Consider the following 23,481-nt stretch of genomic DNA (forward strand, 5'->3'; position numbering starts at 1 on the left):
GTATGGATCTTTTTTATTCCCTTCTCCTGTTCAGCTCTTTCAGGCTTGAAACCGATACCCTTCCATTCTGAGAAACTTTCTTGTTTTATTTCTTTGATAATTTTCTCCTCACTATTTTTTTCCTGCTTTCTATTTCTGGGAATCCTTTTAGTTAAATCTTAGACCGTCTGGATTGATCCTCTTAGTTTTATCTCTCCTCATCCATTTCCTATATTGTTATACTTCTGTTCTACTCTGGGAAATTCATTCAGCTTTATTGTTTATCATTTAAAATTTATATTTGATTTAATCGTTTTAATTTTTTAAAGTGTGTCCTTATTCTCTGGCTATATATAGCATCTTGTTCTTACAGTGAATGGAATATCTTCATTTATTTCTCTGAAGATAATTCTAGGATTTTTCCTTCTATTTTTTGTGTTTTCTGTTTTCTCTAATTGCTTTTTTTCTTCCTGTTTGATTTAGTCTCTCTTTCAATGTTAAAGTTTTGTTGTTGTTGTTCTTGTCTGGTGATTCTTTGATGTCCAATTATATTTAAGAATGAGGCACTAAATAGCTGATTGGAAATTTAGTGTACTTAGGTGGGGCTTATCAGGTAGATCAGGAGGGACTTTGCCTATTTCTACAGAGGACCTCCTAGTATCACTACCTGCATGTTTATCTTTTCTTTCTCTGAGAGGTGGCCTCCAGCCTTTTCCTTGGCAGTGGATATAAATGTAGTGGATTAAACTGATTGCCAGTGTTCTGGAAGTTAACCAGGGAAAGAAGGTTTCATTACCAAGTGGATACTGTGATACACCTCTCAGAATCACTTTTCAAGACTGAAAGACCTATCCCCTTGCAGCAGGAATGCTGCTTTCTGACAGCCCTGAGCTGTGAGCCCTCGTCAGTAATTGCCTGGATGAAGAGAACTGCCTCACCTAAAGTTACTTTCCCTTCCCACAACCGCCACAAATCAATGCCTGATCTATAAGGAGGTGTAGAAGCCCAGACATTCTGATTGCCCCAATTCATGGCAAGTCTGAAGGGCCATCCCAGTTTGAGATCTTTGTGCGGCTGGCCAAGGAATTTATTGAGAATTAGTCACAACCCAACCTCTTCCCATGCCCAATTGTGCTTTCTTCCTCTCCCTTCCCTTTCACGGGTGTTGATCACACAAGCACTCCCTACTGAACTTTCTGCATGCTTATCTCCATCCCAGAGTCCATTCCTAGAGACCTTATGCTTCCTAGTGACACATGGTATAGTATTTATGCTTTCATTAATTACCTGTTTTCAGTATAACACCTGTCCTCTCCTCCTTATGCCTTCCTCACCCCCAAGTCCCTGTGACTGGTATACACAAGGCTAGAGTATCAATTTGACCTCTATTAAAATATACGCTATAGGTCATATGCTGGGGTGGTAGGCAGGCAACCACATGACAGTATAACTGCTTGTTATACAAACTTTAAATCTTACTAAACCTCACCCCACACTTTCAAATGTACCTGGAACGTATATTTCCTGAACTTTTTCAGAGTGTTCTGTGTTTTAAATCAACTTGCTGCTTATTGACTTCCCCCACTGGTAGTTTAGGATTCAACTTATTCCTGTCTGTCAAATCAGGTAACATTCATTCATCCAGTTTCCAATTTCTAAAATTTTAACAGGTTATATATGCCACCAGATGCTGTGCTTCGTTTTTCATCTGTCTCTCTAGGTCTATGCTCTTTTTTTTTTTTTTTTACTATATTGTCATTTTGATGGATTGGAGAGGGATGGAAGATAAGCACATTTGTTCAGTTTGCTTTGTGTATCCAAAAGTCTTGCACTCTTCAGAAAAAAATGGAGTTTTGAGGATTATCAGAAAACGCTTTTAATCTATTTTAATTTATTGTATTGTGGAGTGCTCTAGTTTTGTTGTGAAAATTAGAAAACCTATAGATACCATTTTTGTCTATCAGCTGTCATTATAATGAAAGAGGGTAGAGACAGTAATTGAAGTTTATTATAAGTTTATGACTTGAACCTTAGCCAGTGGGAGTTTTTTGAGGGCTTAGGAGTACTGTGACTTACCAGTCTTACACTTTCTATCGCTTTTAATAATATCCCTTATTAGTATTATAATAGTCCTCAATAAGCTTTATATGTCTCTTTAGGATCTGAAATTATTACGTAGGAAGTTTATCTGAAGTTAACCATATGTATTTTAAGACAATATTTTTGTTTGTTTGACCAGAGCTCCGGAACTATTTAGTTATATAGCCAAAAATAGCCAAGAGGATGTGTTCTATGAAGATGACATTTGGCCTGGAGAAAATGAGAATGGGTAAGCAAGATTTATGGTATTTATTACCTCGTAGTTCGGTTGAGTGTTTTCAGTGACAGGTGCAGCCAGCTGGTTTGTCAAGAATTTCATATTACTTTTTTTTTCTTTTTGAGACAGATTCTTACTCTGTTGCCCAGGCTAGAATGCAGTGGCTCAAACATGGCTCACTTCAGCCTTGGTTACCTGGACTCAAACAATCCTTCTACCTCAGCCTCCTGAGTAGCTGGGTCTGTAGGCGTATGCCTCCACATTTGACTAATTTTTTTTTTTAATTTTTTGTAGAGACGGGGTCTCATCATGTTGCCCAGGCTGGTCTCAAACTCCTGGGCTCAGGCCATGCTCCTTGGCCTCCCAAAGTGCTGGGATTACAGGCGTGTCCTATTACTTCTTTTTGGTTTTTGTTTTGTTTTGTTTTGTTTTTGCATTGTTTCATTTTTGCTTTAAGAGCTTAACAAATTTTCTTTCATTTCTATCAAATACTTTTAAACCAATCTTTTTGTGTGTCTTTTAATTACTAAGAGGTAATATGTCCATATTTATATTAGATTTATAATTAGTCCCAATTAAGTTCAGTACTAATTATTAGTGATACAAGTTTGATGTCTTTTATAATTTATAGCCCTGAGAAAGTTTTAATCAAATTTTAAAAATTATTGTTTTTGCTTTAGTGCTGAGAAAGTTCAAGAAATTATTACTTGGCTAAAAGGACATCCTGTCAGTACTTTATCTCGTTCTTCTTGTGATTTACAAATTCTGGATGCAGCTATTGTTGAGAAAATTGAGGAAGAAGTCGAAAAGTGCAAGGTACTAACTTTCAGTAACCAAGATGATTGATGAGATTTGGAATTAAATGGACTATACTTTACAAATGATTCATTTGTATTTCAACCAAATAAAACATATACTTAGTGATTCTAATTAGTATCAGATAATCCCACAATTTTAAAAACTTCTAACCGTTTACAGTAGCTATTAGTAGCCAATAGTGTTATACCAAATTTATATTGTATAGCACTAATATGTTAATGGCTTCATTAGCCATTATAACTAATGATAAACTTATAAAATTATATTTTCAACGTACAAAAGCCATAGCATTTAAATTTTATGCCCTTGTAGTGTTTCCAATATTGAGAATTAATATTTTGTGATTTTAGTTACAATAGAAAGTTTGAGAATATGGTTAATAATCCCCTATTTCTTCCTGTTCTAACTACAATCTTTTTTTTTTTCTTTGAGACAGAGTCTCTCTCTGTTGCCCAGGCTGGAGTGCAGTGGCACGATCTCAGCTCACTGCAACCTCCGCCTCCCAGGTTCAAGCAAATTCTCCTGCCTCAGCCTCCCGAGTAGCTGGGATTACAGGTGCCTGCCACCATGTCCAGCTAATTTTTGTATTTTTTAGTAGAGATGGTGTTTTGCCATGTTGGCCAGGCTGGTCTTGAACTCCTGACCTCAGGTGATCCTCTCGCCTCGGCCTCATAAAGTGCTGGTATTACAGGTGTGAGTCGCCATGCCTGGCCTCTAACTACATTCTTTAAGGACACAGTTCATCTTTTTGTAGTACAAAAAAATTTAATTGACTTTTGACAATCAATTCTAAAATGTACTCTTGTTTTTGTTTTTGTTTTTGTTTTTTGAGACAGAGTCTCACTCTGTCGCCCAGGCTGGAGTGAAGTGGCGTGATCTCGGCTCACTGCAACCTCCGCCTCCCATATTCAAGCGATTCTCCTGCCTCAGCCTCCCGAGTAGCTGGGATTACAGGTACCTGCTCCCACGCCCAGCTAATTTTTGTGTTTTTTAGTAGAGATGGAGTTTTGCCATGTTGACCAGGCTGGTCTTGAACTCCTGACCTCAGGTGATCCACCCGCCTCAGCCTCCCAAAGTGCTGGGATTACAGCCGTGAGCCACCGTGCCCAGCCTGAAATGTACTTTTCTTACTCACACACTCATTGAGTTACTAAAAATTTTTGAAATCCTTTGATCTCTCCTATTTCTTATGTCTCGCTTTCTTTTACGGAGTAAACTTTTAAAGTAGAGCTGTGCATTTTATCTATAGAAAATGAATTGATTATTTTGCCTTTTTCAACTTTTTATTTCATTTTTCACAAATTTGCCCTTTGTATTAAAATGCTCTTGCTTTGCCAATACGGCGTTCTCTTGTTTGAACTAATTGCAGAGTAAGTTAAGAACTGGGCTCTGGAGCTGTCTCCCCTAACACCCTGAGTTTGAATCGTTTTTTTAATATTAACAACCTTTGGCAAGATACTTAACCTCTCCTTCCATACCTCTGTTTCCTCATAGGTAAAATGAGAATAAAATAGTACCTGCCTTAGAGTGTCCTCAAAAAGATTAACCGAGTTAATACTGAGTAAACTACTTCTAATAATGCCTAGCTATTATTAATGCCTAATAATACTTAGATGCTTTTATTATTTTTTAAATTATCCTATCACACACTGAAGAGCCGTGATTATAGTCTAGAAAATCAACACTAGATGACTCTTTTTCTCTTTAGGAAAAAATATAAGGCTCAGAGCCAAGAGTTTAATTTTTGAAAGGTCATTGATATTCAGCTGAGGATAGAAAGCCTGTATTTCTTTTTAATTGCCTTTTAGTGTAGAGTGAAATCAGTTTGTTCAGCATCATTTTTGAGGTAAGTTTTCCAGTTAACAAATCTTTAAAACCTTAAGCCCTCCCACCCCCAGTTTTAAGCCATTTGGATTGAGAGCCTTCTAAAATGTTTCACGCATTTTCCCTTTACTTTACAAATGGAAGATACATATACAACGTTTTAGTCTATTATTTTGATTACATTTATTTTTTTATTTTATTTTATTTTATTTTTTTGAGATGGAGTCTCGCTGTGTCTCCCAGACTGGACTGCAGTCTCGGCTCACTGCGAGCTCCACCTCCCCGGTTCACGCCATTCTCCTGCCTCAGCCTCCCGAGTAGCTGGGACTACAGGCGCCCGCCACCACGCCTGGCTAATTTTTTGTATTTTTAGTAGAGACAGGGTTTCACTGTGTTAGCCAGGATGGTCTCGATCTCCTGACCTTGTGATCCACCTGCCTCGGCCTCCCAAAGTGCTGGGACTACAGGTTTGATTACATTTTTAAAAATGTATGTGTATATAGGCCAGGTGCAGTGGCTTATGCCTGTAATCCCAGCACTTTGGGATGCCGAGGCGGGCGGACTACCTGAGTTTAGGAGTTCGAGACCAGCCTGGCCAACATGATAAAAATACAAAAATTAGCCAGGCATGGTGGCAGGTACCTGTAATCCCAGCTACTCGGGTGGCTGAGGCAGGAGAATCACTTGAGCCTGGGAGGTATAAGTTGCAGTAGCCTGAGACCGTGCCACTTCACTCCAGCCTGGGCAACAGAGCGAGACTCCATATCATTTTATATATATATATATGTGTGTGTGAAAATTTATATGTTTATAAATTAAATGTTTATTAAACATTTAATGTTTATATGTTAAATATTTAATATATATTAACTTCGTGTTCTTTTATATATAATATATAATCACATATATATATAATCATATATGTGCATATAGATAAGACAGGAGTTTTCTTAAAGCTATTAATGTGTCAGGGAGGTGCAGTTATGAGTTTTTTTTTTCTTTCAGGATTATGTTACTAGGGCAATAAAAGAAGGAGAAAAAAACTAAAAAATAAATACAACAGTTCTGAAGATAATTTAAACTTTTCTAAGTAATGCAGGATCATCATTAAAAGTATCAGTAGTTGGCTGGGTACGGTGACTCACAGCTGTAATCCCAACACTTTGGGAGATGGGAGGATCACTTGAAGTCAGGAGTTTGAGACCAGTCTGAGCAACAGCTCCACAAAAAATTAAAAAATTAACCAGGCGTGGTGGCACATGCCTGTAGTCCCAGCTGCTCCGGAGGCCAAGGCAGGAGAATCACTTGAGCCAGGGAGTTTGTGGCTACAGTGAGCCATGATCACATCACTGCACTCTGGCCTGGGCGACAGAGCAAGACTTTGTCTCACAAAAGAAAAAAAAAAAGTCAGTTTTCTTGTTGGAACATGGTTTCCAAACCCGGCTAATTATCAAAATTACTGGCAGAACTTTGCTTCTATACCTCTATTTCCTCGTTAGTAAAATTAGAATAAAATTCTGGGGTCCATTTCTAGAGCAATTCTGGGTTCCACCTTTAGAGCAGTGCTTCTCAAACTTTCAGATACAAACAAATCACCAGTGAATCTTGTTAAAATACAGTTCTCGTTTGGTAGGTCTAGGGTGTGGCTTGAGATTCTGCATTTCTTTTTTTTTTTTTTTTTTTTTTTTTTTTTGAGACGGAGTCTCGCTCTGTCGCCCAGGCTGGACTGCAGTGGCGCAATCTCGGCTCACTGCAAGCTCCGCCTCCCGGGTTCACGCCATTCTCCTACCTCAGCCTCCCGAGTAGCTGGGACTACAGGCGCCCGCCACTGCGCCCAGCTAATTTTTTTCTATTTTTTAGTAGAGACGGGGTTTCACCATGGTCTCGATCTCCTGACCTTGTGATCCGCCCGCCTCGGCCTCCCAAAGTGCTGGGATTACAGGCGTGAGCCACCGCGCCCGGCCTTTTTTTTTTAAACAAAGTTTCACTCTTGTTGCCCAGGCTGGAGTGCAATGGCATGATCTCGACTCACTGCAACCTCTGCCTCCCGGGTTCAAGCGATTCTCCTGCCTCAGCCTCCTGAGTAGCTGGGACTACATGCATGCACCACCATGCTCGACTAATTTTGTATTTTTAGTGGAGACGGGGTTTCTCCATGTTGGTCAAGCTTGTCTTGAACTCCTGACCTCAGGTGATCCACCTGCCTCGGCCTCCCAAAGTGCTGGGATTACAGGCTTAAGCCTCTGCACCTGGCCAAGATTCTGAATTTCTAATAAGCTCTTAGGTGATCACATTTTGAGGAGCCAGTCCTCAAACTTCTCATACATTAGATATGGGTTGGGCCTATTGTGAACATTACCCAGCTTATTCATTTTCCTGATGAATCAGTTTTGATCCATGTCCTCTAATTAATGCCATAATGTGATAATGCCTATGAATGTCTTAGAGCATATGGGTTGTTTTTTGATATGCAATACCCCACTGTGCCTGCTCTTTAAAGTTCCCTTAAATCTCTTCATAGTCTTTCCTTTGGCTGTTGTGTGTCTTTTAGTGCATCTAGTCTGCTGTGGGCTGACAGCATAGATACTTTGTCATTAAGGCCTTCACTGTTCACTCTGTTAAAATTGTAATGTCTCCCCCTACTTGTATCCTCCTTAACTGCTTCATTTTTCTCTGGGCTTTTTACCTTCTAACATGCTATGTATCTTCCTTATTTTGTTTCTTGTATATCTCCCTCAACTAGAGTAAAAGAACAGTTCACTGCTTTATCTCCAGCACCTAGATTAATCAATATATAGCACACAAATAGATCTCGGTAAATATTTATTGAAAGAATAAATGAAATGTCTCTTAACAAAAGAAAGTAGACACTGTTTAAAGGCTTGAGCATTTTATAGTATGTAAATACTGAACCCTATAGTTTATGGACTCTATAGCCTGGATCCGTTCTGTGTCCTTTTGTACTTATTCCCATAAGCTATGTTCTAAAGAGAGGTGGCTGCCATATAATTAAACCGCTGTAATTTTTAAAATTAGGTAAGAATTAACTTTAAATTTTTTTAGTATGAATAGTAGTTTATGAATTGTAAAGGATATAAATTTTTCTCATGTTTTTATTAGATAGAAAGGTAATATTTCCATCTTACAGATGGAAGGAAGCTGATGCGTAAGGTAGTTAAGTGTGAGTTCACAGAACTAGCAAGTATCAAAGATAGGAGAAAAGTCTTCTTCCAGCATTTTTTAGATAATGAAAAGAGTCTAATATCAAATTTTACAACAAATTCAAAGCAAAGAGCTTTGTCAAATGAATGCCACCATAATTTTTACAAGTGGCCGCAAAATTCATGGTATTGTCATAGGTCAGTACTTGATACTTTTTTAAAATATATAAATCTTTGTTGGCCATTGGATGTAATTCTTTTTATAGTTATAAAAAAGACATTTGAATAGGATAGCATTTATATAAAGTCCAGAACAGACAAATGTAATATTTTGTGTTAAAAGTAAGGTTACTTCCGGAAAGGGTAGTAACTGGGAGGAGATGGAAAGAATTTCTTTTGTTGTACTTAGCAGTGTTGTTTCTTGAACCAGGTATAGTTATACATAGATACACTATAAAACTTCATTGGCCTATATACGTGTAATTTTGCATTTTCCTCCCCATGCTGTCTTATACTTCAACAAAAAATTTTACTTTAAAGTTTTAAAATGATAATTTAGGCTACAGGCATTTTATATGTGTTTATTTTATTTCTCCTTGCTGCAGCTGCAGAAATTTAAATATTTTTAAAATTAATCACTTCATTTGGCTTTTTAAAATTCAGACATGTAGAAGTAGTGAGTAGTTTAGTGATTTTATAATTTTATATTTTAAAAATATTTAACAATTTTTCTTTTTCCTCAGCAAAGAAAGAATAATAAGAAGGTGCGAGTAACAGTGAAGCCCCATTTGCTATACAGAGTAAGTTTCCTATCAAAGAATTCAGAGTTGTTGCTTTCACTTTGAATGCATGGAAGGAACAAAAATGTTTTCAGTATATCAGTAGGAAAACTTTTTTTTTTTTCATTACAATTAATAGCTTTCTTCTCTTCAGCCTTTAGAGCAGCAACATGGAGTAATTCCTGATCGGGATGCAGAATTTTGTCTTTTTGACCGTGTTGTAAATGTGAGAGAAAACTTCTCGGTTCCAGTTGGCCTTCGAGGCACCATCATAGGAATAAAAGGAGGTAATATCCTAATACTTGAAATGTCTTCAACTTAATTTATATTGTAAAGTAATACACAGGCTTGTTTGTTTTTTATATCTAACCAGAAAGTGACTGTAAATCAGGAACAAACTAGATCTTTATGTTTTAGTTAAAATTTTCTTAGGTTATACTTTTCAGAGAAAAAAACTCTTCTGTTTTTTATTGTTTAATCTGTAAAGAGATTAAAAGAAGGAGAAACTGAGAAGGGGCTGCTGAGAATTTAGTAGTTTTATATCACATTAAAATTATGCAAGATCTTGGTGAGCGTACATATGTTTTCATGAAACTGATAAAGAATTTTCATTGCTTCTCCCGAGTTAAACATTTGTCTAATCTTGCTCAGAGCTTTATTTTAATCATAATCACTAAGTTTCTGAGATTAAATATATATTACGTTAGTTACAGTTAAAAGATTTGAAAATTAAATGTGTATTTTAATTTGGACTTTATGAATACAACTAAATTACATATATAAAACAGACCTATCAATCTGTTGCACAGCAGTGTGCATACAGTTCATATTACTGTACCGTACTCTTAAAAGTGGCTAAGATGGCGGAAAAAAAATCAGAGAAGGGGAAAAAAAAGGAAGCAGCAGCTAAATAGCTGAATGTGCCCCCAAAGATATTCCTGGAATAACCAACTTTATAGCATAGATTCAAAAAAAAGTTAGTGCCAGCATGAAGCAGTATCATGCACCCAGGGGTCAGTGTTCTGGCAGCACTGTTCCTCTATATATATATCCCAGGCATCAGACTTCTTGGTCTCACTATCCCAAAAGTAGGAAGAACAGGCAGGCCACTAGCTGAAGAGAACTGCTTAATTAGTGCCAACAATGTGCCAGGCACTAACACATTTTACTTTTAACCCTCACTATCACCCAAGGGGTGGTCTCACCTGAGAAGTTAAGTAACCTTCCTGTGTTTACATAGATAAGTGGCAGAGCTGGGATTTGAGCTCCTTCCCCTAATTCCTACCTAAATTTGAAGAGTGGTTCTGTACATTTTCCATTTGTAGATCCTCTTTGAATCTTCCTGCCCATATAACTAAAAGAATTTTCTTCCCTAATTTTGTTTTTTACTTTTTTGGAAGACTCACTATTGTTAAGATGTCAGTGAAATCAGTTGCTTTGATTTGTAGAGTCAAAGAATCCTGATCAAGATCCCAGCAGCCTGTTTTGTAGAAATTGATAAGCTGGTTGTAAAATTTATTTTAAAAGCAAAGGCTTTAGACTAACCAGAAAAAATTGAAAAAGAAGGACAAAGTTGGAGAATTTACCCACCTGATTTCAAAACTTTACAAAGCTGGAGTAATGAAAAACAGTGTGAATTAATGTAAAGATGGCATATAGATCAGTGGAATATAATTAGAGTCCTGAAATAGACCCAGACCTGTATGGTCAATTGATTTTACAACAATGTGCCAGGATAATTTGATGAAGAAGGGATAATGTCTTTAACAAGTGCTGTTGTCCTCATTAGTATAGTGGTGAGAAAAAAAAATGTAATTTAATTTAAAAATCGTGCTGTATATATTGAGGACTTGTTTAATGTAAAAGAAAAAAATGGTGTTGGAACAATTAGACACCATATGCAAAAAAAAAAAAAATCCACAACTCCTTACCTTACATCTTCTATAGAAATTAGCTCAAAATGAATCAAAGACCTAAATGTAAGAGCTAAAATTATAGAACTTTAAGGAGGAAATCTTAACAACCTAGAATTAGGTAAAGATGTCTTAAATAACACACAGAGAGTCTGAAAGAAAATTGCCAGCCAGGTGCCGTGGCTCACACTTGTAATCCCAACACTTTGGGAGGCCAAGGCAGGAGGATTGCTTGAGCCCAGGAGTTTGAGACAAGCCTGGGTAACAAAGTGAAACTCTGTCTTTACTAAAAAATTTTTTTAAATTAGCCAGTCATGGTGTTGTGCACCTGTACTCCCAACTAATCAGGAGGCTGAGGTGGGAGAATCACTTGAGCCCAGGAGATCGGAGATGTAGTGAGCCCTGATTGCCCCACTGCACTCCTGCCTGGGTGACAGACCGAGACCCTGTCAAAAAAAGAAAGAGAGAGAAAAAGAAGAAAGGAAGGGAGGGAAGGAGGGGAAGAAGGGAAGAAATAAAAGAAGGGAGGGAGAGAAAAAGAAAAGAAGAAAAGAAAAGGGTGGAGCAGGAGGGAGGTAGGGAGGGAAAAAGAAAAGAAAAAGGCCAGGGGAGGGTCGGTGGGGGGAGGAGGGGAAAAGAAGAAGAAAAGGCCAGGCCCTCACGCCTGTAATCCCAGTACTTTGGGAGGCCAAGGCGGGTGGATCACTTGAAGTCAGGAGTTCGAGACCCACCTGGCCAACATGATGAAACCCTGTCTCTACTAGAAATACAAAAATTAGGGCCGGGCGCAGTGGCTCAGCCTGTAATCCCAGCACTTTAGGAGGCCAAGGCGGGTGGCTCGCAAGGTCAGGTGTTTGAGCCTGGCCAATATGATGAAACCCCATCTCTACTAAAAATACAAAAATTAGCCAGGCATGGTGGTGCATGCCTGTAGTCCCAGCTACTTGGGAGGCTGAGGCAGAAGAATCACTTGAACCTGGGAGACAGAGGTTGCAGTGAGCCAAGATCATGCCACTACACTCTAGCCTGAGTGACAGAGCGAGACTCTGTCTCCAAAAAAAAAAAAAAATACAAAAATTAGCCAGGAATGGTGACAGGTGCCTGTAATCCCAGCTCCTCGGGAGGCTGAGGCAGGAGAATCTCTTGAACACAGGGAGTAGAGGTTGCAGTGAGCTGAGATCACACCACTGCACTCCAGCCTGGGCAACAGAGCAAGACTCTGTCTCAAAAAAAAAAAAAAAAAAAAAAAAAGACAGAAAGAAAAAGAAAATTGCTGCTTTAGACTTCATCAAAATTAAAAAAAAAAAAAAAACTCTCACTCTTCAAAAGACCGTATTACAGAGATGAAAAGGCACATTAGCAAAACATAAATCCAACAAATGCTTTTATTTAGACTATATAAAAGTTTTTTACAGCTTAATAAATCAAACAACCCAGTTTTTAAAATGATCAAAATAGCTGAACAGATATTTTACCACAGAAGATATATGGATAGCAAATAAGCATATGAAAAAAATGCTCAACATCATTCGTTGTTAGGGAAATACAGATTAAAACCAAATAAGATATTTACCATGTACAGACTAGAAAGACTTGAATTTAAGAGAGTGGTTATACCAAGTGTTGACAACGATATAGGGCAACTAGAACTCTCCTATATTGCCAGTCGTAATGTAAAAGATAAAACCACTTTGGAAAGTAGGTTAGTGGGTTCTTTTTTTTCTCCCCCCATTGGTGGGCTATCGTGATGAAGGTAAGTATTTAAAAAGTTAAACATACATCATAGCATAGGGCCCAGCCATCCCATTCATAGGTGGGTATTTACCCAAGAGAAATGGGCTTAAATCCACATTAAACCTTGTTCATCAATCTTCATAGCAGTTTTATATGTAATAACCAAAGCCTAGAAATAATCTAAATTCCCATTAATAGGTGAATGGGTAAACAAATTCTTGCATACATATGCAGTGGAATACTTCTCAGCTATAAAAAAGAAACTACTGATACACACAACATAGGTGACTCTCAAAATAATTATGCCCAAAGAAGCCAGACGAATGAGGAATACACATTGTATTATTTCATTTACATAAAATTCTACAAATGTAAAGTAACCTACGGTGACAGCAGAGTTTTAGTTGTTGCCTGGTTTAGGAGGATTCAGATTACAAAAGGACATGAAAAGGTTTGTAAGTGATTATCCTATTTGTCATGGCTTCATGGTTAATTATGTATGTTAAAACTCGTTAACTTGTATATTTCAGATATGTGCAGTGTATCATATGTCAGTTATACCTCAGTAAAGCTGTGTTGTTGTTGTTTGTTTGTTTGTTTTTTTGAGATGGAGTCTCGCTCTGTCGCCCAGGCTGGAGTGCAGTGGCGCAGTCTTGGCTCACTGCAAGCTCCACCTCACGAGTTCACGCCATTCTCCTGCCTCAGCCTCCCAAGTAGCTGGGACAACAGGTGCCCACCACCACGCCTGGCTAACTTTTTTTTTTTGTATTTTTAGTAGAGACATGGTTTCACCATGTTAGCCAGGATCTTGATCTCCTGACCTCGTGATCCACCCGCCTCAGCCTCCCAAAGTACTGGGATTACAGGCGTGAGCCACCGTGCCCGGCCCAGTAAGGCTGTTTTTTAAAAAAAAAAGTACATGCCTTAAGACCCAGCAGTTTTCACTTTTAACCTAGGGAACAATCACCTGCATAAAGGACACATTTGCATGTTCATTGGAGCATTGTTTATAATAGCAAAAGTTAGAAATCACCTAAATGTTTATCAGCAGGAGAATGAATAAATTATTGTTTACCCATAGATGGGATACTATATATCCAGAAAACTGAATGCACACGTTTACCTGGGTGAATCTCACAAATATAATGTTGAAAGAAATAAAAATAAGTTGCAAAATAATATATTCTCTATGATACCATGTATATGTTTCAAAACTTGCAAAACAATACCATATATTATTCACAGATACATATGTATGTAGTAGAAGTATAAAGAAACATAAGGAATCATAACTGTCAAATTGAAGATAATGGTTACCTAGTTTGGAATTGGGACAATAATGATCCTCTAAGGCACTGGTATTCTGTTTCTTAGCTTATATAACGTTCCTTGTATTAATATTATGCCGTTCTTCATATCCTGAACATTTTATATCATATCCAGAATTTTTATAATAAATACTTCCAAACACTCCAAAAACTTATCTTTTGATTTTTCATCATATGATTTTTTATTGTCTCTTTCTCTCTGTGTTTTAACAGCTAATAGAGAAGCTGATGTACTGTTTGAAGTATTATTTGATGAAGAATTTCCTGGAGGGTTAACAATAAGGTTTGTATTTCCCAATGATAGTTGCCCTTTGTGAATATGTTCATGTGGCCAGTGGCTTTACATTATTTTTTATTTGCTTACAATTTCAATGCATGGTGTGTGTAAGACATACTTGCTACTAGAGATAGGCAGACATGCTTTCTACCCTCATAGAGCTTTCATTTTAGTGAGGGAGGTAATTAAGCAACTGATTACAATATTATTTAATTAAAACATGGCAAGCGCTAGGAGGAAGTGCAAGTTTTTTTAAAGAGTATGACCCGTCCTGCGAGTAACGGAAAGGCCTCCTTGAGGAAGTGGTATTTAAGATAGAACTTGAAGAATGAATAATAACTACTGAGGGAAAAAAGGGTGGAATAATGACATGTGTACAGCAAGAGGGAATAGCATATGTAAACAATGGTATTAGGGTTAAATAACTTGAGGAATAGAAATGTCCTTTGAAACTAGTGACATGTATGTCTTTGTCACCAATTTTAGTGGAGTTGTAGGTACTCACGACAGATTGGCATGATTTGAGAAGTGAATGGCAAGTGTAGTAATGGAGACAGGAAATGGAGGCAACACTTGGGAAGTTTGACTATAAAGGAAAGGAGAAAGTTAACTGGAGGTTAGGAGGTTTAAAGGAAGAGAGTTGAATTTAACACAGATAAGATGAGTATTTTGGGAGAAAGTGCCAATAGAAAGTTTAAAGTTATAGGAACAAGGATCATGATAAAATGAGAGGCACCGTGGTGTAAACTCTCACACTTAAACATTGTGTTACCTTGGGTAGGTTAATTAAATGTCTGACCCTCAAATTCCTCATCTATAATGAAGATATATACATACTTCCCTAGGTTATTATAAGAATAAAACGAAATCCTTTCCAGTTTTCTACTTTCTAAAAATCAGCTGGAAAGCAACTGAATTTATTTAGTTTCTTTTTCTCCTCTATTTTGATGAATGAGTAATTAAAATAAAAAATTACCCTTTTTTAACCTCCTTGCAATGAAATCACAGTCTTCGGCCGTTATACCAAGTAGTTACCTTCAGGATGCTATTATTGTTGTTTTGCAATTTAAATATGCTTGTTACTCAAAGACTTCACCTGTCTACACTCTTCACATACAGTGGCAGAATCCAGATCTCCTGTCTGATTTTATTGTTCATGAAAATGTTTGATAACCAATGCCTTTGATTCACTAACTTTTCAAAATATATTTTAAGTATATTTTTGTGGGTTTTTTTTCCTCAGTGTCTTTTTTCCCCATCTCCTAGTAAGAGACAGTGAATTTATTGACTGATAGAGAGCTGGGTAAAAGATTACTTGCTTGCAGTATATTCATTTATGTAATGCAGAATCTTTAGTAAGTTCAGTTCTCATGAAAATAGATACTTCCTAGCAACCCTGAACTTACAAAGGTTTCTCATAGAACTCTACTTTTGCACTTTCTTTCAATATAAGAAAATTATACTCTCAAAGAGAAAAAAGTAGGTCATAGAGTTGAAAACTTAAGAGAAGGTTTCTTTAATATCTGACACGTTTATCAAGGCCATGTAAGATGGAAATCACAAATACTTGTCTCTTAAGCCTTTCCAGATACAGGCCCAGAACTTTAAGATGGGAAAATGAGGGAAAAAAGGGCTGGACTCCACATTTGACCAATAGACAAATGAAATCAAAGCTAACATTTACCCTGTTGCTTAGGAAGAGCCATACTGAGAATGGTTCCATGCTCCTGAGCTTTCAAAACCTAGACTGCCCAAACACAGTTTTCATTTTTTTGTTTTTGTTTGTTTTGTTTTGTTTTTTGAAACAGATTCTTGTTCTGTTGCCCAGTCTGGAGTGCAGTGGCATGATCTTGACTCACTGCAGCCTCCATCTCCCGGGTTCAAGCAATTCTGCCTCAGCCTTACGGGTAGCTGGGATTACAGGTCTGCACTACCATGCTCGGCTAATTTTTTTTGTATTTTTAATAGAGACAGTTTCAACATGTTTGCCAGGCTGGTCTTGAACTTCTGACCTCAACTGATTCGCCCGCCTCGGCCTCCCAAGTGCTGTGCTGGGATTACAGGCATGAACCACCATGCCTGGCTCCACAGTTTTTAAGACGTTTGAGGCCAGGCGTGGTGGCTCACACCTGTAATCCCAACACTTTGGGAGGCCAGGGATGGAGGATCACTTGAGCCCAGGAGTTCAAAACCAGCCTGGGTGACATAGTGAGACCCTGTCTCTAAAAAAAAATACAAAAGCATGCCAGGCATGGTGCCTTGCACCTGTGGTCTCAGTTACTCAGGAGGCTGAGATAGGAAGACTGCTTGAGTCCAGGAGTTCGACACTGCAGTGAGCTAGGATGTAGCACCATTGCACTCCATCCTGAGTAACAGCGAGATCTCATCTCTCAACAACAACAAAATTCGTAAATTTTCAGTTGTATTCAACAATTAAGATGCAAGCTTCTTAACAACAAATCGACACACACCACTAAAACATAGTTGGGTTTTCTCTACTTAGTAAATACTAAATGTGCTCTTAGGAAACTTTATAGAAATACATCATCTTATAAATTGAGCTATTTCTATGATTTGAGGTTCCTCTACTGAATTTAAAAAGTAATGTTTACTAATGCTGATGATGGATTGTCCACCAAAAATTATTTGACTTTTCTCCCTAACACATTTAGTATTGTTTTCCTTCCGACACTGATGTAACTTTTTACTTTTAGATGCTCGCCTGGTAGAGGTTATCGACTGCCAACAAGTGCCTTGGTGAACCTTTCTCATGGGAGTCGCTCTGAAACTGGAAATCAGAAGTTGACAGCTATTGTAAAACCACAACCAGCTGTGCATCACTATAGCTCAAATTCATCAGTTTCCTGTGGGCATTTGGGAGGCCTCAACCATTCCCCTCAATCACTTTTTGTTCCTACTCAAGTAAGACTCTCAGTCTTTAACTTCTCCTCTACCCCTTTTACAAATCAGAAATCACAGCAGACTTTGTAAATGTAAACCTAATTTAACTTAGTTTCCCTTTTTTATTTAAAAAGTTTTGGTTCAGGTCAATTCCAAATTTAAAATACTAGACTAGTAAAGAATGCTATTGCTAGCATTCTACCTCTGCTATAAAATAACAGTTGTATTAAAGGAAAAAAGTGTATTTAAATAAGGAACTTAAGAATGTCCATGTTTTCTCTTTATATGTTTACTTTTCAAGTTAACATTTAATTTTTTTCTTGTATAATCCAAATGTCCTGTGCTATCTGCTATAAATAACAAATTTGAAAGATAAAGGGCAAAGATTATATCACATTTATCAAAAGCAATTTTCAAGTTTCTACCATACAATTTATGGGCGATTTCCTTTATTTCTTCTTTCTAGGGACAAAAATTGAGTTATCTTGTTTGAGACACTGTTTAATTCCATGGCCCCAAATCTCATGCTTATTAAGTACATTTTTTAACCCAAATAGTACCTGTTTATTATAAACCAATTGGAAAACACAGAGGTAGATGATAACAAAGGAAACACAAGCAAACGGCCTCTGAAATCTCACACTGTCAAAATTTGGTGCCTATTTTTCCAGAGTTTAAATCTTAATCGTTGATTTTTAAATTTATTAGATTATTTTGTGTAAGGTGAAGATTTTTAAAATAAAATTTTTAGGTGTTAATTTGAGTGAGAGAATGTATTTTACATTAGAAGACAAAAAATAAACCTATTGATGGGGATATTGATTCAGTATAATCTTTTATAGTGTTTGTTATGCTTTATTTTTCAACAAATAAAAGCAAGACCAGTTGCATATAAAGAACACCAGTTTCACTCTCACAGAATACTTTTGTGATTACTATGCTGAGCTTTAGAAAAAAAAGGAACTAAGAGATTTCACATAATGAAAGTTAGTTTAGGGGTGGACGTGGTAGCTCACATCTGTAACCCCAACACTCTGGGAGGCTAAGGCAGGAGGACTGCTTGAGGCAGGAGTTCAAGACCAGCCTGGGCAATACAGCAAAACACGGTAACCCATCCCTAGAAGAAGAATAAAAAAATTAGTTGGGCATGGTGGTAACATGCTTGTAGTCCTAGCTCCACAGGAGGCTGAGGATTGAGCCCAGGAATTCGAGGTTACAGTCAACTGTGACCCCACCACAGCTTCCCAGCCTAGGCGACATAAGCAAGACCCCACATGAGTAAGACCCCGAGTCAAAAAAAAAGCAAGTTAGTTTAATATCCCATCTACCACTGAATAACATTAATAAATAAACTGTTTGATTTTTAATATGCATTTTTATTTCTTCCTATTTTCTTAAGAAATTGTTTGTACTTTGCTAGATATCTACTAAAGATGATGATGAATTCTGCAACATTTGGCAGTCCTTACAGGGATCTGGAAAGATGCAACACTTTCAACCAGCTGTACAAGAGAAGGTTAGTATTCCTTGTTTTGATGGACAATTAATTTAAAGAAAATTTTTTTTTTTTTTTTTTTTGAGACGGAGTCTCGCTCTGTCGCCCAGGCTGGAGTGCAGTGGCCGGATCTCAGCTCACTGCAAGCTCCGCCTCCCGGGTTGACGCCATTCTCCTGCCTCAGCCTCCCAAGTAGCTGGGACTACAGGCGCCCGCCACCTCGCACGGCTAGTTTTTTTTTTTTATTATTATTTTTTAGTAGAGACGGGGTTTCACCGGGTTAGCCAGGATGGTCTCGATCTCCTGACCTCGTGATCCACCCGTCTCGGCTTCCCAAAGTGCTGGGATTACAGGCTTGAGCCACCGCGCCCGGCAAGAAAATTTTTTTTATATTTTTCTTTCAAGACTACAATGATTATTTTTCTGTGAAATCTCATAGTTTTGATCATGAATACTTTTTTTTTTTAAATAATTTCAACTTTATTATTTTAGGTTCAGGAGATACATGTACAGGTTTGTTACATGAATATACTGTGTGACACTGAAGTTTAGGGTACAAATGATCCTGTCACCCAGGCAGTGAGCATAGTACCCAATAGGTGGTTTTTCCGCCCTTCCCTCCTCCTCCCTATCTCCCCCATCTAGTAACCCCCAGTGTCTGTTATTCCCATCTTTATGACCATGTGTATCCAATGTTTAGCTCCCACTTATAAGTGGGAACCATATAGTATTTGGTTTTCTGTTCCTGTGTTCATTCACTTAGCATAGTGGCCTTCAGTTCCACCTATGTTGCTACAAAGGACATTATTTCATTCTTTTTTATGACTGCATAGTATTCCATAATGTATATTCCGTGGTGTATATATACCACATTTTTAAAAATCTGGCTGGGCACCGTGGCTCACGCCTGTAATCCCAGCACCTTGAGAGGCTGAGATGGGTGGATCACTGGAGGTCAGGAGTTTGAGACCAGCCAGGCCAATATGGTGAAACCCCATCTCTACTGAAAATACAAAAATTAGCCAGCTACTCGTGATGGTGAGGCAAAAAGAGTTACTTGAACTTGGGAGGCCAGAGGTTGCAGTGAGCCGAGATCACCCCATTTCACTCCAGCCTGAGCAACAGAGTAACTAACACTTAGTCTCTAAATTAATCAATCAATGAATCAATCTTATCCACCATTGATAAGCACTTAGGTTGATTCCATGTCTTTGCTATTGTGAATAGCAAATGCAATTAATATATGTGGGTATGTATCTTCTTGGAAGAATGGTTTATTTTCCCTGGGGTATGTACCCAACAGTGTGATTACTGGGTCGAATGGTAGTTCTGTTTTAAGTTCTTTGAGAAATCTCCAAACTGCTTTTTACAGTGGCTGAACTAATTTACATTCCCACCAAGAGTTTATAAGCATTCCCTTTTTTCTACAACCTCACCAGCATCTGTTATTTTTTGACAGCCATTCTGACTGGTGTGAGATGGTATCATCTTGCAGTTTTGATTTGCATTTCTCTAATGATTAGTGATGTTGAACATTTTTTTCATATTTTTCTTGGCCACTTATATGTCTTTTGCAAAGCGTCTATTCATGTCTTTTCCCCAGTTTTTAAAAAATTAATTTTTTAATTAAAATATAAATTTTCTTAAGATTTTGCTAATCTTCTCTGTACCATTCCAGTTTTAGTATATGTGCTGCTGAAGCAAGCATCTTGTGCCCATTTTTAAATGGCATTATTTGTTTTTTGCTTGTTGAATTAAGTTCCTTACAGATTCTTGATATTAGACCTTTGTCAGATGCACAGTATGTGAATATTTTCTCCCATTCTGTAGTTGTGTGTTTACTCTGTTGATAGTTTTTTTTGTGAGCAGAAACTCTAGTTTAATTAGGTCCCATTGTAAATTTTTGTTTTTGTTGTGATTGCTTTTGAGGACTTAGTCATGCATTCTTTCTCAAGGCTTACACTCCAAGTGATATTTCCTGGATTTTCTTCTAGGATTCTTACAGTTTGAGGTCTTACGTTGTAAGTCTTTAATCCATCTTGAGTTGATTTTTGTATATGCTGAAAGGTAAGGGTCCAGTTTCATTCTTCTGCATATGGCTGGCCAGCTATCCCAGCATCATGTATAGGGAGTCCTCACCCCATTGCTTGTTTTCGTTGACTTTGTCAAAAATTAGGGGGTTGTAAGTGTGCCATTTTATTTCTGTGTTCTCTATTCTGTTCCATTGGTCTGTGTGTCTGTTTTTGTACCAGTACCATGCTACTTTTGTTACGTGGCAGATACATGGTAATATAAACTTACAGTATAACATGAAGTCAGGTAATGTGATGTCTCCAACATTGTTCTTTTTGCTTAAGATTACCTTGGCTGTTGGGCTCTTTTCTGGTTCCATGTGATTATGAATTTTCATAATTATTTTCAGACCTGTAAAAGTTTCTGGACCAATGAGTCGAGAGTATAGATAATTTTTGTTTTAAATCAGCTTTAGTTTTTTTTAGTTATTTACAAAGTCATAGTAACTATATTTTAAATTTAACAAAGGCCCTTATCGCATTTAACAACTTTTTTTTTTTCCACTTGAACATGTCAGTTTATGCTGGTAGTTGGTTATCTTAAATATGAATGAACAAATAAGCATTCCTTGGTGGAGATTAAGAAGAGGAAAAAAGTGCTGCTAAAAGAGTAGAGACTCAGACAAAGAAAGGAAGAGGAAAGGAATGAATTCCTACTACATGTTTTGCTAGTTACCTATCTTCTCAGCTTAGATCAAAAAGGAATGTTCGGTGAGGCGTGGTGGCCCACGCCTGTAATCCCAGCACTTTGGGAGGCCAAGGGTGGAGGATTACTTGAGGTCAGGAGTTCAAAACCAGCCTGACCAACATGGTGAAACCCCATCTCTACTAAAAATACAAAAAGTCAGTCAAGTGTGGTGGCACACACGTGTAGTCCCAGCTACTCGGAAGGCTGAGGCGAGAGAATCACTTGAACCCAGGAGGTGGAAGTTGCAGTGAGTCGAGATTATGCCACTGCACTCTAGCCTGGATGACAGAACAAGACTCCATCTCAGAAAAAAAAAAAAGGAGTATTGAAGTTTATAAACCAGTAGCCTGTACCTTCAGACCCTCATTTATTCTAGTATCCTGCAGTAATGGTGGCATTATCAGAGATAAAAGAGAAAATTACAAAGGAAATATAAACATAAATGGCAAAATAAATATAAATAGTAAAATAAACATAAAAAATTAGTGCATATGTCATAGCTTAAAGAGTAAAGAAAAATATTAGGGTGACAAGATACATAGGTCTTCTCAGCCAGTGTGCTATTATAAGCTTTCTTTAGGTTATCCATAAATTATTTTGTTTTAAACTATTTGAATCACAAAACCTAATTTCCTGATTCCGAGTCCGGTACTGTACTTACTGCACCACACTGCTTCAGGGTGTAAACTGGGTTCAAACCCAAGAGATATTTTGCCCAATTTTGCCTTGGGGTCAAAAAAGATGAAAGGGTCTTTAAGAAAGATTCATCAGTCAGCAGTATGTAAGAAGGACTATACGCGAAAAAGATAGGAAACGAGAATCGTAGTTAGAAAGTTAATTTAGGCCAAGAATGACAATCTAAAGTCCAGTTGCAGGAACTGAGAAGGAGCAGAATGATAGAATGATTTATAATATCATTGTAAAAATCATGTTAGAAAGCAAAAATTTTTGACTCTAAGCGTTTTAGATTATATGCCTGAGGAATGGTGGTGTTAGAAATAAGGGTAAGAGAAGTGACTTTAGGTGAGGCCAAATCTGGGACTTTTTCTTTTTTTCTTTTTTTTATTTAAAAAAATATTTTCTTCTTTCATGCTGCCTTGTCTAAGATGGGACACCTTGAGGTTGAGGTGATGGTGGAGTATCCAGCTATAATATCTGTTCTAGAAAGTTGCAGATACTGGATTAATTCTTGACTGAGGTTCAAATCAGAGATATAGATTAGTAATACTTAGCAGAGAGGTAACAGTCAAAGTCATTAGTCAAGCAGTAAGGCAAAAAATGAAAACTGTTGTTGAATTTGGAGGAACAGTCCGCAGTAAAAGATTGGAAGAGCAGAAGTTAATTAAAAAGTTGAACAAATAGATAAAGGCAAGAAGGTACTTAGAGTAGTGCTTCCTTTTAGAACAAAACTCCTTGAAAAAATTGTCTATACTGGTGCCTCTCTCTCCCTTTCCCTCTTAAACCCACTCTACTCAGTCTTTCATTCCCATCACTTTACTAAAACTGCCCTTTCAAGGTTCCCAAGGACCTTCGTGTGCAAAACCATGTGATCAAGTCTGAGTTTCCATCTGAATTGAGCCATCAGCAGCATTGCATACAGTTGATCCCTCTGTTCTCCTTGTCATCCATTCTTCACTTGTCATTGGAATACCACCCTTTCCTGTTTTTCTTCCTGTCTCATTGGCTGTTGTTTCAGTCTTCTTTGTCAGTTTTACCTAATCTCTCGGGCTCTTTCAAGATGGAATCCTCTAGGGCTAAATTACTGGATATTTTTCTCTATCTATACCCATTCCTTAGATAGATGGATGGATGGATAGATAGATAGATTGATAGGTAGATAGATTGATAGATAATTATAGAGAGATAGATGATAGAGAAAAAAATAGATTTAGATAAGATAGATATAGATACACACACAAACATATATACCTACAAAAATACATACATCATGACTCCCAAACTTCTCTCTCCAGCTTGGAAGTCGTTTATGATCTTTAGACTCAATGTTGAACCCTTCATCATCACTCAAATGTCCAACTCTGTGTCTCCACTTGGATACTTAATATACATCTCAAACCTACCATATCCAAAATTGAACTCTCGTTCTTCCCTCACAAACTTAGGTTACCTGATGTCATTCCCATCTCAGTTAATAGCCACTCCCTCCTTTCACTCAGACCTTGAGAGCCACATC

At 37.5% G+C, this 23,481-nt stretch overlaps 1 protein-coding gene across 4 annotated transcripts in view; it reads left to right on the top strand.

Moving 5' to 3' along the window:
• XRN1 (5'-3' exoribonuclease 1) overlaps positions 1 to 23,481 on the top strand; it is a 136,328-nt gene that overhangs the window by 68,437 nt on the left and 44,410 nt on the right. For all 4 annotated transcript variants that reach the window (XM_008008855.3, XM_008008858.3, XM_008008857.3 and 1 more), the window contains exons 26-32: positions 2,219 to 2,308; positions 2,977 to 3,112; positions 8,844 to 8,900; positions 9,034 to 9,166; positions 14,068 to 14,137; positions 16,846 to 17,053; positions 18,453 to 18,548. In XM_008008855.3, the coding sequence (XP_008007046.1) occupies positions 2,219 to 2,308; positions 2,977 to 3,112; positions 8,844 to 8,900; positions 9,034 to 9,166; positions 14,068 to 14,137; positions 16,846 to 17,053; positions 18,453 to 18,548 (790 nt within the window). The remainder of the gene's footprint in view (positions 1 to 2,218; positions 2,309 to 2,976; positions 3,113 to 8,843; positions 8,901 to 9,033; positions 9,167 to 14,067; positions 14,138 to 16,845; positions 17,054 to 18,452; positions 18,549 to 23,481) is intronic.

The sequence above is a fragment of the Chlorocebus sabaeus genome, chromosome 15 (assembly GCF_047675955.1).
Source record: "Chlorocebus sabaeus isolate Y175 chromosome 15, mChlSab1.0.hap1, whole genome shotgun sequence".
Taxonomy (NCBI): domain Eukaryota; kingdom Metazoa; phylum Chordata; class Mammalia; order Primates; family Cercopithecidae; genus Chlorocebus; species Chlorocebus sabaeus.